At 37.9% G+C, this 13,798-nt stretch overlaps 1 protein-coding gene across 2 annotated transcripts in view; it reads left to right on the top strand.

Moving 5' to 3' along the window:
- LOC139934643 (uncharacterized) overlaps nt 1-13,189 on the top strand; it is a 47,106-nt gene extending 33,917 nt beyond the window's left edge. For both annotated transcript variants that reach the window (XM_071928955.1, XM_071928956.1), the window contains exons 17-21: nt 2,821-2,933; nt 3,972-4,085; nt 5,882-6,018; nt 6,620-6,788; nt 8,123-13,189. In XM_071928955.1, the coding sequence (XP_071785056.1) occupies nt 2,821-2,933; nt 3,972-4,085; nt 5,882-6,018; nt 6,620-6,788; nt 8,123-8,188 (599 nt within the window). In that variant the 3' untranslated portion in view covers nt 8,189-13,189. The remainder of the gene's footprint in view (nt 1-2,820; nt 2,934-3,971; nt 4,086-5,881; nt 6,019-6,619; nt 6,789-8,122) is intronic.
- The last annotated feature ends 609 nt before the right edge of the window (nt 13,190-13,798 follow it).

The raw sequence follows: 13,798 nt of genomic DNA, 5'->3' as shown, positions 1-13,798 counted from the left end.
TAACATGCAGTTTAAAGACACTGGACACTATTGGTAATTGTCAAAGACCAGTCTTCTCACTTGGTGTATTTCAACATATGCATAAAATAACAAACCTGTAAAAAATTTGAGCTCGGTTGGTCGTTGGAGTTGCAAGATAAAACTATGAAAGAAAAAAACACCCTTGTTGTACGAAGTTGTGTGCTTTCAGATGCTTGATTTCGAGACCTCAAATTCTAAACTTGAGGGCTTGGCTTGGCTTTTAACCTACATTTTTTTGAGCAGCCGTACCTATGCGGGGGTTCGAACATCAGCAGACTGAGCCTGGAGCCTTAAGGCCGGTTAAATTTGGTTGCGCGATTGTTTCGCGATAGTTGCGCGATGGTTGCGTGATGGTCGGGCGATGGAAGTCTTGACGCGCGATCATATAAAGACACAGTTTTTAGGCGTCAGCGATGACTATAAACTGTGTCGTGCTTCTAGATTTCCATCGCTGGACTATTGCGCGACCGACCATAAACTGGCCTTAAGCCGGAGCTTAAGATGGAGGATTGGTGGTCTTAGCATTTGATCTAAAAACCAGACCTTCGTCAAAAGGCATAAAACTAAATACATAGACTAGGTCCATTTAACTTATTTGATTTGATTTGATTGTAATGTTTTAGGTCATGTGAAAAACTGCTAAAAAGCCATAATTTCAACTTTGATTTGAAAACTTTGCATGGTGGGAGTATTATTTAGGTGAGGTTTTCTGTAGTACCATGTGTAAATAAACCTCCTTTGAGAAATGTTGGTTCTTTCAAGTTAAAAAGGAAAATGGCTTTATCATTTTGATGACATCATCATAAATTTGTAATGTGCACATGCTCAGAACTACATAAACAATGAACATCTACCTGGTAAGTCTTGCTGGCACCTAGCGTTACAAAATCTCACATTAGTGCCAATCACAAGACGAATAGGAAATGAAATAGAAGAAATGTGGGAGGAAAATCCCTAAAAGGGGGAAACCCCACGCAGATCAGGCAGGGACTGAAAACCCAATCCACATAAAAGGCCCCAGTCAGAAAGGTGGGATTTGAAACGCTTATGAGTCAACTTGGTCCCAAGTCAACTCGGTCCCAGTCAACTCGGTCCCATGTCAACTCGGTCCCAAGTCAACTCGGTCCCAAGTCAACTCGGTCTCAAGTCAACTCGGTCCCAAGTCAACTCGGTCCCAAGTCAACTCGGTCCGTATGGTTGACGGGAAGTTCTTGTTGGGCGAATAAATTTCAAATGAAAAACAATGAGTTCAAATGTTTCTTTGATTTCAACCAGAGTATTGTTTTTTGTATGGCTCTCAAAAATTAACATTAATTGACAAACAGTAACAATTTAATCCTCTTGAGATGTTTATTTTATCAAGAAATTTCATAAATAATATAAAAAAGTATGATTTCTGAGAATTAAAAGATGAGAAAATTGATGTTTGGTTAAAATTATAAATAATAAATATAACTTTCCAGTTAACTAACACGTAATGAAAATCAAATCAAAAATAAAAATAAGGTTGGTTGAAAACATTTACTGAGTTGACTGGGACCGAGTTGACTTGGGACCGAGTTGACCGGTACCCTTTGAAACAGGGTCTATAGAGGTGAAATACAGGGAAGGAAACCACTTGTATAACCCGATCCCCTGTTTTTGTATGTACTTTTTCATAAGTGAACTAAGAAGTTGTTTCTCAAGTTTGTTTTGGTTATTACATTGATCTCATTGTCATCATCACAATTGTCATAAAATTCACTAATACTTCGAAAGTACAAAACTTTTATAAATCTTAACAAAAGAAAACAAATCTCGGGGGGGGGGGGGGTGTTTAATCACACCAGGTTTTTGAGTGACATTTTGGAAAGATTAATTTCATCTCATCATTTTGTAAATAATTCGTTTGTCTTTTGTTTTTAATGAAACTGTCCCCTTTAGCAGACTCTTAAATGCGGCAGTAAAAGTTGTTTTGACATTTTAGGGAGATGAGTTACTTCATGGGAGACTCTGTCGTTCATCATCACCATCGTCATCAAATACAAAACTCTTATGAATCTCGGAGGGTGTTTAATTACATGTTTTAATTGTCATTTCGTAAATTGCTCGTTTGTTTTTGTTTTTAATGAAACCGTCCCCTTGAGCAGACACTTCAAGGCGGAAGTAAAATTAATTTTGACATTTGAGGGAGATGTGTTACTTCACGGGAAACTCTGTCGTTTAATTTGTTATAAAAACCACTTAGAAAACAAATGATTATTAAACATAATAACACAATACAAACAAAAGGAGCATTAAGGGCTATAAGATGTTAAAGACAGTGGACACTATTGGTAATTGTCAAAGACTAGCCTTCACAGTTGGTGTATCTCAAAATATGCATAAAATAACAAACCTGTGAAAATTTGAGCTTAATCGGTCGTCGAAGTTGCGAGATAATAATGAAAGACAAAACAGCCTTGTCACACGAAGTTGTGTGCTTTCTGATGCTTGATTTCGAGACCTCAAATTCTGAACTTGATACCCTTGAAATCAAATTCGTGGAAAATTACTTCTTTCTCAAAAACCACGTCACTTCAGAGGGAGCCGTTTCTCACATTGTATTATACCATCAACCTCTCCCCATTACTCGTTACCACGTGAGTAATTAGCAATAGTGTCTACTGCCGTTAAACATGCTCTAACAATACAAAACAAAAGACCATTAAGGGCTAAAAGATATTAAAATGCATAACAAAGTAATAAATAAAAATAAATAAAAAAACCTGATACTAAGTTTTCAAAGACACTTTTCACCCTTCTTTTATCTTTTTGTAGATTGTCCAAACTGCAAGATGAGGTATGAGTTGGCAAAGGGCGGATGTATGCACTTCAAGTGTGGCATGTGCACTCATGAGTTTTGTAGCGGCTGCAATGCTCCTTTCAAAAAGGTAACCAGAAGTGAAGATCTAATAAGAGCCACAATTTCATCTCTGTGGTCATAAAGAAATGAAATTTGGACATGCTTTTTGTGTATGAAATGACAATCAAATGTTTTTGTTTGTTTACTTGAACAATGGTGACGTCAAATCAGTTAACAATGCCCAATTTCGTAGAGCTGCTTAAAGGGTATATGTACTTTTTCTTAACAAAAAAAACAATGTCCACAGATATACATTAAACTTACTCAGTTTGAAGATTGATAGTAGAAAGCTTCCCTTGAAATTTTACTTACTGAGGTGCGGTAGTTTTTGTGAAATGAGTAAAAGTAATAATTTTCGTCTCAGTTTTAGCATGTAAAAACGTATTAACCAGTTATGCTATGGTTTTGGTATAATATCATAACTACTTAAGGGGATTTTACATGCAAAAATAATTTTGGTCTCATGAGACCAAAACTGTTTTGTGACTTGTTTTACTCATTTTTCAAAAACTACACAACCTTAGTTAGTAATATTTAAAGGGAAGCTTTCCACTATCATTATCTTCAAACCCTGTAAGTTTAATGTAAATCTGTGGACATTTTGAAAAAGTACCCAAATCCTTTTAGCATAAAAAGTAGCTAAGCATAACAAAATTATGCGTACCAGAACTTGTGACTGGTATCCTGCTCATTTCTGCTGATCATACTATTGTTATGAGCAATTCTTTTCTGCTTAAGTGGCTCTATGAAATTTGGCCCTGGTGACGAGATTGAAATTATTTTATTTTTCAGGTCTGTGTCAAATTATGTCAAATAATAGTGTCACCCGCTGCTGTGAAAAATCTTACGCATATCTGGCCTCTGGACTTGGTACTCTGCGTAGGTTTCGAAACCCACCCGAGTAACATGCCTGTGATATTTTGTTCACAGGACTCGGGGAAAGTACTGAGTATACAGTGCTAACACACATCGGTGTATGGGTAAAAAAACAAAATTTATAGATCTTAGACAAGTTTTGTTCTTACCAATTCTGTAATGTACCTTTAACTATCTTCTGTTCCTGTAGGATTGCCGTAAGTTTTCAACTTGTCTAGGTAAGGGCCTTCATGCCCATCATCCCAGAGATTGTCTGTTTTATCTTCGAGACCTCGACATCAACACACTCAAAAAACATCTCAAGGTACGTGTGTGTTTTTCTCTTACTTAAGCTAAGCCAGAAACAAACAGAAATACACGTATTTGAGATCTCACAACGGTTTTGTTAATGTGACACTGCTTCCTTTGGTACATAGCTCCCTCCTTGTTTTATTTGCTGAGGTTTTTATCTACCGTTTTTGGTTGTAATACATGTATATCGACTTATGTTGTCGTTGTTTTGATTTTCATTGCATTAGTTTGTCTTTACTGCTCATGTTACTTTTTCAATGATGTATTTCCTTGTTTGAATGATCTTCCTCACTGTGTACCTGTGTTTTGTATTATGATTTGTGAAAGTCAAATGTTTTTATAATGAATTTTTTTTTTTTTTTTTTTTTTTTTGTGCCTTTGTTTGATGAGATTCAAGGCACAAAAGCAGATGGATAACTTTCTTCAGCTGTGTCTTTACTTTTGGAACATCTTAATCCCGGATTTTGTAACATATTAATCCCAGATTGTGAAACATCTTAATCCCAGATTGTAAAAAACGTCTTAATCCCAGATTGTGAAACATCTTTATCCCTGATTTTGTAAGATCTTAATCCCTGATTTTGCAACATCTTATTACTGGATTTCAGAATATTTTAATCCCGGATTATCTTAATCCCAGATTATGCTAACTTGTATTCATCGCTGTCATTCATCCCTCTTGACTCTTTTAATATTGACTGTGTATAATCTACCTACCCCTACTTATCATGAATTGATTGTGTGCAATTTGCTCTTATTCCTTGCATCATTGTTATTTGCATTGTTTTGTTTATAAAACATGTACATGTAGTTTTGTACTCTTTTTGTTTTGTTGCTTTTGTATCGCTTTTGTACCGCTTCTGTAAAAAGCGCAATATAAGTAAGTTTATTATAGGTTTTCTCAGTCAATTTCGGCAAATGAGCAGCCAATTTAACCACCAAGCTATTCTATTTCGCGCGAAATCGAATGCTACCGAATGCTGTGTCACGAAAAAGAATGACGTTACTTTAAATTGAACAGAATGCTATGGGAATTTGACTCGACTCTAAACGAAATTGAATGGCCAAATTCTGAATTTGAAACGCAGTAACAACTGGAGAGGCAAAACAGCTTTAAATTGAACGCATGAAAATGAAATTGACTGCTCATTTGCCGAATTTGACCGAGAAAACCTATATTATTATTATTGTTGGCTTACAGTTTGTAGGCATGTGAGATTTCCTCTAAGCTGATTTCCTCTTTGGTTTTTTTTTTTTTTCTCTTTTTTTTTCCTTCACTTTCTGTATACAAAAAGTAAGGAATGTTATCTTCTCCTCTTTTTTTCTTGCCCGGTTTTCTCTTTTTCTCCACTTTCATGGAACATTACTCACATGCCTGAGTTTGTTCAATGGTTAAATTTTTAAACTTTAAATTTTGTAGTTTGTTATTTTGTTTGACATGAGTCTCTGAGGCAGACACAGATGCATAGGAATGTTATACTAATGTTCACTAATAATTTATAAAAATGTACTTTTGTTATCTAGATATGTTTTTACTCAGGCCTAGTATTATTGACCAATTGGTTTGCAACTTTTTAGAGATTGAATATTTGACAATAATTATGTGCAGTTTTAAACCATTATGTTCATTAAGTTTCAGGGTTATTGTTGAACGATATGTTTAGCTTAGGCAGATCCCTGGATACAAACCACTGTAGAAATTCAACCGTTACAGTAAGATAGGTTTTCCAGCTGTAAATAGGGTTATGATTTTGGAACAAATAAAAAATGTTTTTTAACGATGTTTCATTGAACCAATGGTCATTGCAGAAGCACAACATTGACTACAAGCGAAACCATCCCACTAGTCAGGAAGCAGTGTGTACCGTCATGGAGCAAAAGGAGGGGCCAGGAGGCCTGGCAGACGCCCTTTGTGGCCGGGATACTGTCCGCTCTGGACTTTGCGAGTAAGTTCTTTGACTTTCTTAGATGTTTCTCTGTAGATGCATACTGAGAGTCCTTGTGCGTGGGAGCTTAGTGAGCATCTCAAAAATTGCGCATGTTCATGGTGCAAAATAACATTCCCATTTGTAACGACTGCCCGCAATACATTGGGATGCCATAACTAAATTGGTCGCCTTCTAAATGTTGTTGATTTAGTTGTTGTTGATTTTATCGTTGCGGTACCCTCTGCTAAAATATAGCATTTGAACTACCTATAGCTACCGGCCAATCTCGGTTACCAACTGGACATCTGGTCTAGATTTGCAAAGGTTGAGAGGGGATGGTTTCAAATCTAAAGCCTGCGATTTATTTTTCTCAACAGAACTCAGGAAAGTACTGAGAATACAGGGCGTTACAAATGAACGATTTCCCTTGAATTATAGCAGAGCAAAAATGGTACAAACTGGATTGGCATGTCACTATCAGCATTCAGTGTGTACAAAATAAGTTCAGTCGAAATTTCTTGCAATCAAAATTGCTAAACAAAATCTTTCTTTGGACACACATCAGTGTCAGAGAAAACCAAAATTAATATGATCTTATTTTGTTCTGTTTGTACTTGAGGATACACTACAAGGAGTACTTGGTCAGTAAGATGAACCAGAATCGCATTGATCCTGCCGATGGGTTTAACATAGAGAGTCTACGCATCATTCTATTAAGGAATAACCTTACTTCACCAGCCAGGGCAGATAACGAACCTGAGGCTACCTACAGGGAGAGGATGCTACAGGTAATAATAAGATTATCTTCAAGAAGTACGCGCTTATCCACCAATCAGATTGGCAGAATGGAGTGCTGATAAAAACCTATATTGCACGACTAATATCACTACCAGGCGTATTGTGTGTTCTACATGTACACGTATGTCACGCGCCAAGTTTGCTTAAAGATCAATACGTTATCACACGCGTGCTCGTGGAAATACAGAAAATATAGCGCCTCTGCGCCCCGTATCCAAATGGGACGCAGAAGCGCTATATTTTTCCGTATTCCACTCGCGCTTGTGTGACAATTTATATTGTTCCTTTGATAATACGCTGGTACCAAAGACTTCTAGGAAGTACCACACCTTCCTAGGCAAGCATTGGATGCATGGGTTTATTATCCTTGTATTGCTGGTATGATCAGGAATTACCATGGCTTGATGTACTGTGGATTTGGTCTCCACGGTCTCCATGGGCCGATTTCAGAAAAGCTAAGATTTATGTTAAAGGCAGTGAACACTATTGGTAATTGTCAAAGACTTTTCTCTAAATTTGGTGTATCTCAACATATGCATAAAATAACAGACCTGTGAAAATTTGAGCTCAATTGGTTGTCGAAGTTGCGAGATAATAATGAAAGAAAAAACACCCTTATCACACAAAGTTGTGTGCTTTCAGATGCTGGATTTGGAGACCTCAAATTCTAATTCTGAGGTATCAAAATCAAATTTGTGGAAAATTACTTCCTTTTCAAAAACTACGTTTCTTCAGAGGGAGTCGTTTCTCAACGTGTATTAACAACTTGTTACCAGTTTTATGCTAATAATTATTTTTAGTACTTACATGTACTAGTAGTGTCCACTGCCTTTAAAAAACTGGAAAAAAATTGTGATTAAATGGCCATATACATTTAGGTCAGCCCTTGTACCTTATAAATTATTAGGAAACCTTGTGGCTTGTGTACTGCGGACTTAGTCTCCACAGTCTCTTGTGGTATTTTGTTGCAAGGAGTAGTTGGGTTGGAGAGTGTACCAACACTCTGTTACCACAGACTACCATGCAGTCCCATACCTTCTAGCATTGGGGTCCATGGGTTTCTTCTGTAATACCTATGGTATGATCAGGAGCTTGTTGGTAGTAGAGTGCATTGATAGTAATAGGGTTTTAAACAGTGTTTGCCCTTAAAAACCGTCCTTTACTCTTGTACCACAGATTGCCACAAAGTGACATACCTTCTTGGTTAGCGTTGGGGGTAACATGGAGGCGATTGCTTCTGTTGCCTCCAATGAAGTATCAGGCGTACAGTTGACAGTGATTCTCTTGTAATAAAATATCCTCAATTTTGTTTTTGCTTAAACAGGAGGTGAAAAGAAATCTGCCTCTAGAAGAGAAGAATCCAAGAGATAGAAGTCAGTCGGCAACTTGAAAATAATCTTTAGGAAATACTCGGCGAATGGTTAAGTGAAATCTTCACGAGATACTCAGTGAGTGTTTAAATCAGATCTACAGGAGTTACTCAGTGATTGTGTCAACTTGAAAAGAATCTTCATGAGATACTCAGTGAGTATTAAATTAAATCTGCAGGAGATACTCAGTGAGTTTGTCAGCTTCAATGACATCGTCAGGAGATATTCAGTGAGTGTATAAATGAAACCTGCAGGAGATACTCAGTGAGTGTTTCACTAAAAACTGCAGGAGATACTCGGTGAGTGTTTCAGCTAAGATGAAACCCGCAGGAGATACTCAGTGAGTGTTTCAGTTTAGATGAAACCTGCAGGAGATACTCAGTGAGTGTTTCAGCTTAGATGAAACCTGCAGGAGATACTCAGTGAGTTTTTCAGCTTAGATGAAACCTGCAGGAGATACTCGGTGAGTGTTTCAGTTTAGATGAAACCTGCAGGAGATACTCAGTGAGTATTTTAACTTGGATGAAACCTGCTGGAGATACTCAGTGAGTGTTTCAGCTTCAGGAGATACTCATTGAGTGTGTCAGCTTAAAACCTGCATGAGATATTTAGTGAGTTTGTCAGCTTAGATGAAATCTGCAGGAGATACTCATTGAGTGTTTCAACTTGGATGAAACCCGCAGGAGATACCCAGTGAGTGTGTCAGCTAATATGAAACCTGCAGGAGATATTCAGTGATTGTGTCAGCTTAGATGAAACCTGCAGGAGATACTCAGTGAGTGTGTCAGCTAAGATGAAATCGGGAAATTATTGGATTCTATTACCAATGTCCGCCTGACTGGTTTGAAAACATAAATACTGTTCCTGCCGAAGCCCATGTAGCGCTCATTTACTTGCAAATGATCATACAATTTCAGCAAACTGTACATATTTGTCTCTTATGTGATTATGAATTTTCCAACTGATACCGCTAGAAATGTCAGTATAAAGAAACACTTTCTTAGGTGTACTGTTTGTGTACGAGTTTCCCCGTACCTAAGCGATTTATGTTTCTTAAGAAAATCCCATAGATTAAGGCTGAAAGGTTTGGTTGTTCACCATCATGTTGACGCACCAATATTTTTCCCAGCTAGAATTCGGGTGATGTTCATATTATTGTATTTTCTTGTCACATGGCATTACCATATTTTCCACTACGGAGCATGCACGGACTATCCAATCAAGCAAAAAGCTTTTGTTTCACCCACACAAAGCGAACAGGTAGTCAAAGCATGGAGGTAGAAACCTCCATGGTCCAAGCAATGCTGGAACTCTGCCAATGTGTTGGTCAATTCTGTAATCCCCAATTACAGGCCTTTGTCCTACTGATTGAAAGAAATGGATAACAGGCATTTGTCCTACTGATTGAAAGAAAGGGATAACAGGCATTTGTCCTACTGATTGAAAGAAAGGGATAACAGGGCCTCTAGAGGTTTCAGGGGCCAATTTCACAAAGATCTTAAGATTGATCGTAACTGCAAATCAATCGTAGTTGCAAAGTAAAGTGTGATGTCACAATACAAATCACTATGGTAATACTGAAAATGTGTCTTGCATGAATTTTATTGCCTTGTGAATCGGCCCATGTAGTTGTATTCAATTTACTTCGGCTTAATGGCAGTTGGTCCAAGCTGACTGAGATTTCAGCTGTGGTTCGGGGGAATGGGGTGGGGGACGTACCCCATCGCAACTGTGTCTCAGACTCTAATGGCCTTTTGCTAAACAACTAATCTCTGTGCTTCTAAGAAAATCCTTTGTTCTCTTGGCTTTGTCAAGTCATGGATTCTTTACCAACAATACCTTCAATTAAAGATTTAAATGAGTTTGGCAATTCTGATAAAAAATAATCCCGCCAGGTGGAAAGGGAACAAAAAAGTATAATTGCCAGCGCAGACTTGTTGAGCCTGCAGGCCTATACGTATGCTTTGTTTTTGTAAGGGCAAGGGCGCCAAGGCATTTTCTCCTCGGTAGAGGGCACCCTATGAGGGACAATTCTTTTTTTGGTAGTCTTTGAAATGAATGTATATTTGGTTTGCAGTAACACCATGTGTGTATCTACTTGCCAGGTAGAGTTGTTTTTAGGGAACTGTCTTGCTTTATTCTACTGCCGTGGAGTAGATAATCGGAGGTTCGGGAGACTTCTCAGTTCTGAAAAGAACTGTCCTGCTTTTTAACTATTACCAGGGCGGATGGTATAGAAATTAGACTGGACTACTACTTTAGCTTATAGGATCTAATAATTGTAATGCCGCGGAGTCAGTTCTGAATTGGTCTCAACGTTTCGACTAGCTTGCTCTAGTCATCGTCAGGAGACTCCCTTTGAAATGAAGGGAGCAATTATTGAATTACTGAATTGTTATTAATTTTTGGCAGCCCCCACACCTGTGCTAATTGTCTGCGGGGATTTATTGTTTGAAACAGCCCCCTCTCATTTGGAAGGAGGAGTTGGAAGAGTTAAACGAATGCGCTGGGGGCTTTATAAAGGGCCATGAATTGAACACCCTTTTCTGCAGTCATTTCAAGCTATCTGAGGGCCCAAATTCAAAGAGCTGCCTAAAACACAAGAAGTCTCCGTAGCTATGAAACACAACATACTTGCTTATAAAAACATAAGGTTATATATGTTTTCTCGGTCAATTTCGGAAAATGAGCAGCCAATTTAACCACCAGCTTATTCTATTTGGCACGAAATTGAATGCTACTGAAAAGGGCCATTCGATTTCCTTTTAAGACTAGTCAAATGTACTTTTACGTTTTTCGATTTAACAAAATAATCATTCAATTTAACAATTCATCAAAGCAGCATTCAAATTCACAGACGCTTCTTAGTGTGTGTCACGAAAAAGAATGACGATACGCTGAATTGAACAGAGTGCTATAGGAATTTGAATCGACTCAAAACGAAATTGAACGGCCGAATTCTGAATTTGAAACGCAGTAACAACTGGAGAGGCAAAACAGTTTTAATTTGAACGCATGAAAATGAAATTGACTGCTCATTTGCCGAATTTGACCGAGAAAACCTATATTAATAATTTTGTTGCTTTACACCGATGTGTGTTAGCACTGTATACTCGGTACTTACCAGAGCTCTGTAAAAAAAAAAACACAGGCGTATTCTCGGGTGGGATTCGAACCCACGAACTTTGCAATTCTAGAGCAGTGTCTATTCAAACTTACCAACCGAGAATAAGGTTACCAGCCAGAATACTGTGTCAAATGTACCATAACTGGACTGGTACCCTGCTCGTTTTTTGCTTAGCAGAAATTTCTCAAGCAATTTTCTCTGAATTGGACCCTGCTCATATTCAAAAATTAATTGCCCATATCAATGTAGTCAGACATTTGCACTCTTGTGGTTAAAGGCAGTGGACACTATTGGTAAATTCTCAAAATAATTATCACCATAAAACCTTACTCGGTAACGAGTAATGGGGAGCTGTTGATGGTATAAAATACTGTGAGAAACGGCTCCCTCTGAAGTAACATAGTTTTCGAGAAAGAAGTAATTTTCCACGAATTTGAGTTCGAGACCTCAAGTTTAGAATTTGAGGTCTCGAAATCAAGCATCTGAAAGCACACAACTTCGTGTGACAAGGGTGTTTTGATAGTTATCTCGCAACTCCGACGACCAATCAAGCTCAAATATTCACAGGTTTGTTATTTTATGCCTGTGCAGATATACACCAAGTGGTCTTTGACAATTACCAATAGTGTCCAGAGTCTTAAAAGAAAATCATCACTTAATACTAAACACAGGCCATGTTTGCATCTTTGAAGTACAGCTGTACAGCTGAATAGGGGTTTGTTTTTATCTGTGCTCTTTTGTAAAACAGATGTATATACATTTCTGTGTAATAAACCTATTGGATAAACTTCAAACGATATCACCAACAGCTAAAAAGCATGTATTATAAAGGGATTAAAATAATTAGTTATTTTTTTTTAATCATTCATTGTATAATGCATAGTGATAATAATTAGTGTGCTTGTTTATAATGGTTGTTCTGATGGCAAGAAACACAATGAGGTTTGTCAGAGGCAAAGGTCGTCTATTCAGACCTGTTTTAGGTCAAGGACCCAAATTCATAGAGCTGCTTAAGCAAAAAAAAAAGCTAAGCACAACAAAATTATGGTTACCAGAGTAAAGTTACCAGCCAAACTGCTATGTCTCATGTACAATTTGTGACTGGGATCCTGCAAATGTTTGCTTAGCAGAAATGTTTTAAGCAATGTTTTCTGCTTATTTATAAGCAGCTCTATGATGTTGGGCCCTGTTCTGTACATGGCTCAATTCATAAAGCCTGTAAGCACAAAACTTGCTTATCACGAACAACTTTTGTTTAATAAAAAATAAGTTATCAGCCAGAATCCCATACAGCTACCATGTTGCTGTTACATGGTAGCCTGGTAATTTTCTTGCTTAGCAAAGAAGTTTGACTAGTAACATTTTCTGATAAGCAGCTTTATGAAATTGGGAAATTGGGCCCTGACGACACCCCCTGATGGGATTTATTCTTAATTACCAGTGTAATAATATAGTAAATGATGTACAGTAATCAATGTAAACTTGGTTGAGTTGTTTTCAGTGAAAAGTTCATGTGATGAACTGTCAACTGTGAACACTGGTGGCTTTATGCCAGATATTTAATATCGTTAAAGGTTTGCAAATGTCAATGGGAGACGTTTGGACGCCAGGTGGCAGCAGACTTACCATGTAAATTGTAAGTCTGTTGCATCCTACCTATAGTCCCCAAATGTCTCCCATAGGTTTCTACCATGCTGTGTTATACTTAATTGTTATCAGTACTATAACATACGTAATTTTAACAGTCAGATTCTCTTATTTGCAATAAAGTCAGATAGTTGCATAGTAATGTTGTTTCAAAAGTTGTTTGTGTGAAGATCTTTCACAGTGAGGACTTGCCGCTCATGTAAGTTATTCCACAAACCATGGAGGAATCTAAATTATTCCTCCATGCACAAACAAACATTGTGGGGTTTGCAATTTGGGGAATCGGACTTGTGACTGTTTTCAGCAAGGCACTACTTCCTGCTAAATCCGCAGGACCAACTGGCTCCCAAAGGACAAACTGGCAGTGAATACGTGTACAGACACTGTACAGACACTAGGCTGCTTATACAATTAAAGGGAATGTGCTTTCTTCTAACTCGATTAATAGAGGGAATCCTTAAATAAAATCAGGATTTGTAAATCTTTTAAATCTAAACAGCAGGGGAGTTATGCCTCCGGAGAACAGAATCTCATGCCACTCTGCCTTTAAACAAAGGAAGTTAATTAAGACGTCATCACGATCTGGGCCAAAGTTCATGATGGCTCAGCTAACCGCTGAATTCCGCTCACATGTACAATCGCCGAAGTTCTACGCTAGCCAAGCGCAGAATGCTAACGTACGAGAAGGAGAGGCCAGAATTCCCCGCTATGATCCGTGAAATACGCTTGCCTTAAGGAATTCCCTGCTTCCGCAAGCGCTGTTCGATAAGTCGTCAGAGTCAAGAAATTGGGTAGTGTGGGCGCGCAGCCAACTTGGGAGTCTGCATCCAATGCATTAAAGGCACAATACAACTTG

This window comes from Asterias amurensis, chromosome 3, assembly GCF_032118995.1.
Source record: "Asterias amurensis chromosome 3, ASM3211899v1".
Taxonomy (NCBI): Eukaryota; Metazoa; Echinodermata; class Asteroidea; order Forcipulatida; family Asteriidae; genus Asterias; species Asterias amurensis.
This window is presented reverse-complemented; position numbering and strand designations above follow the sequence as displayed.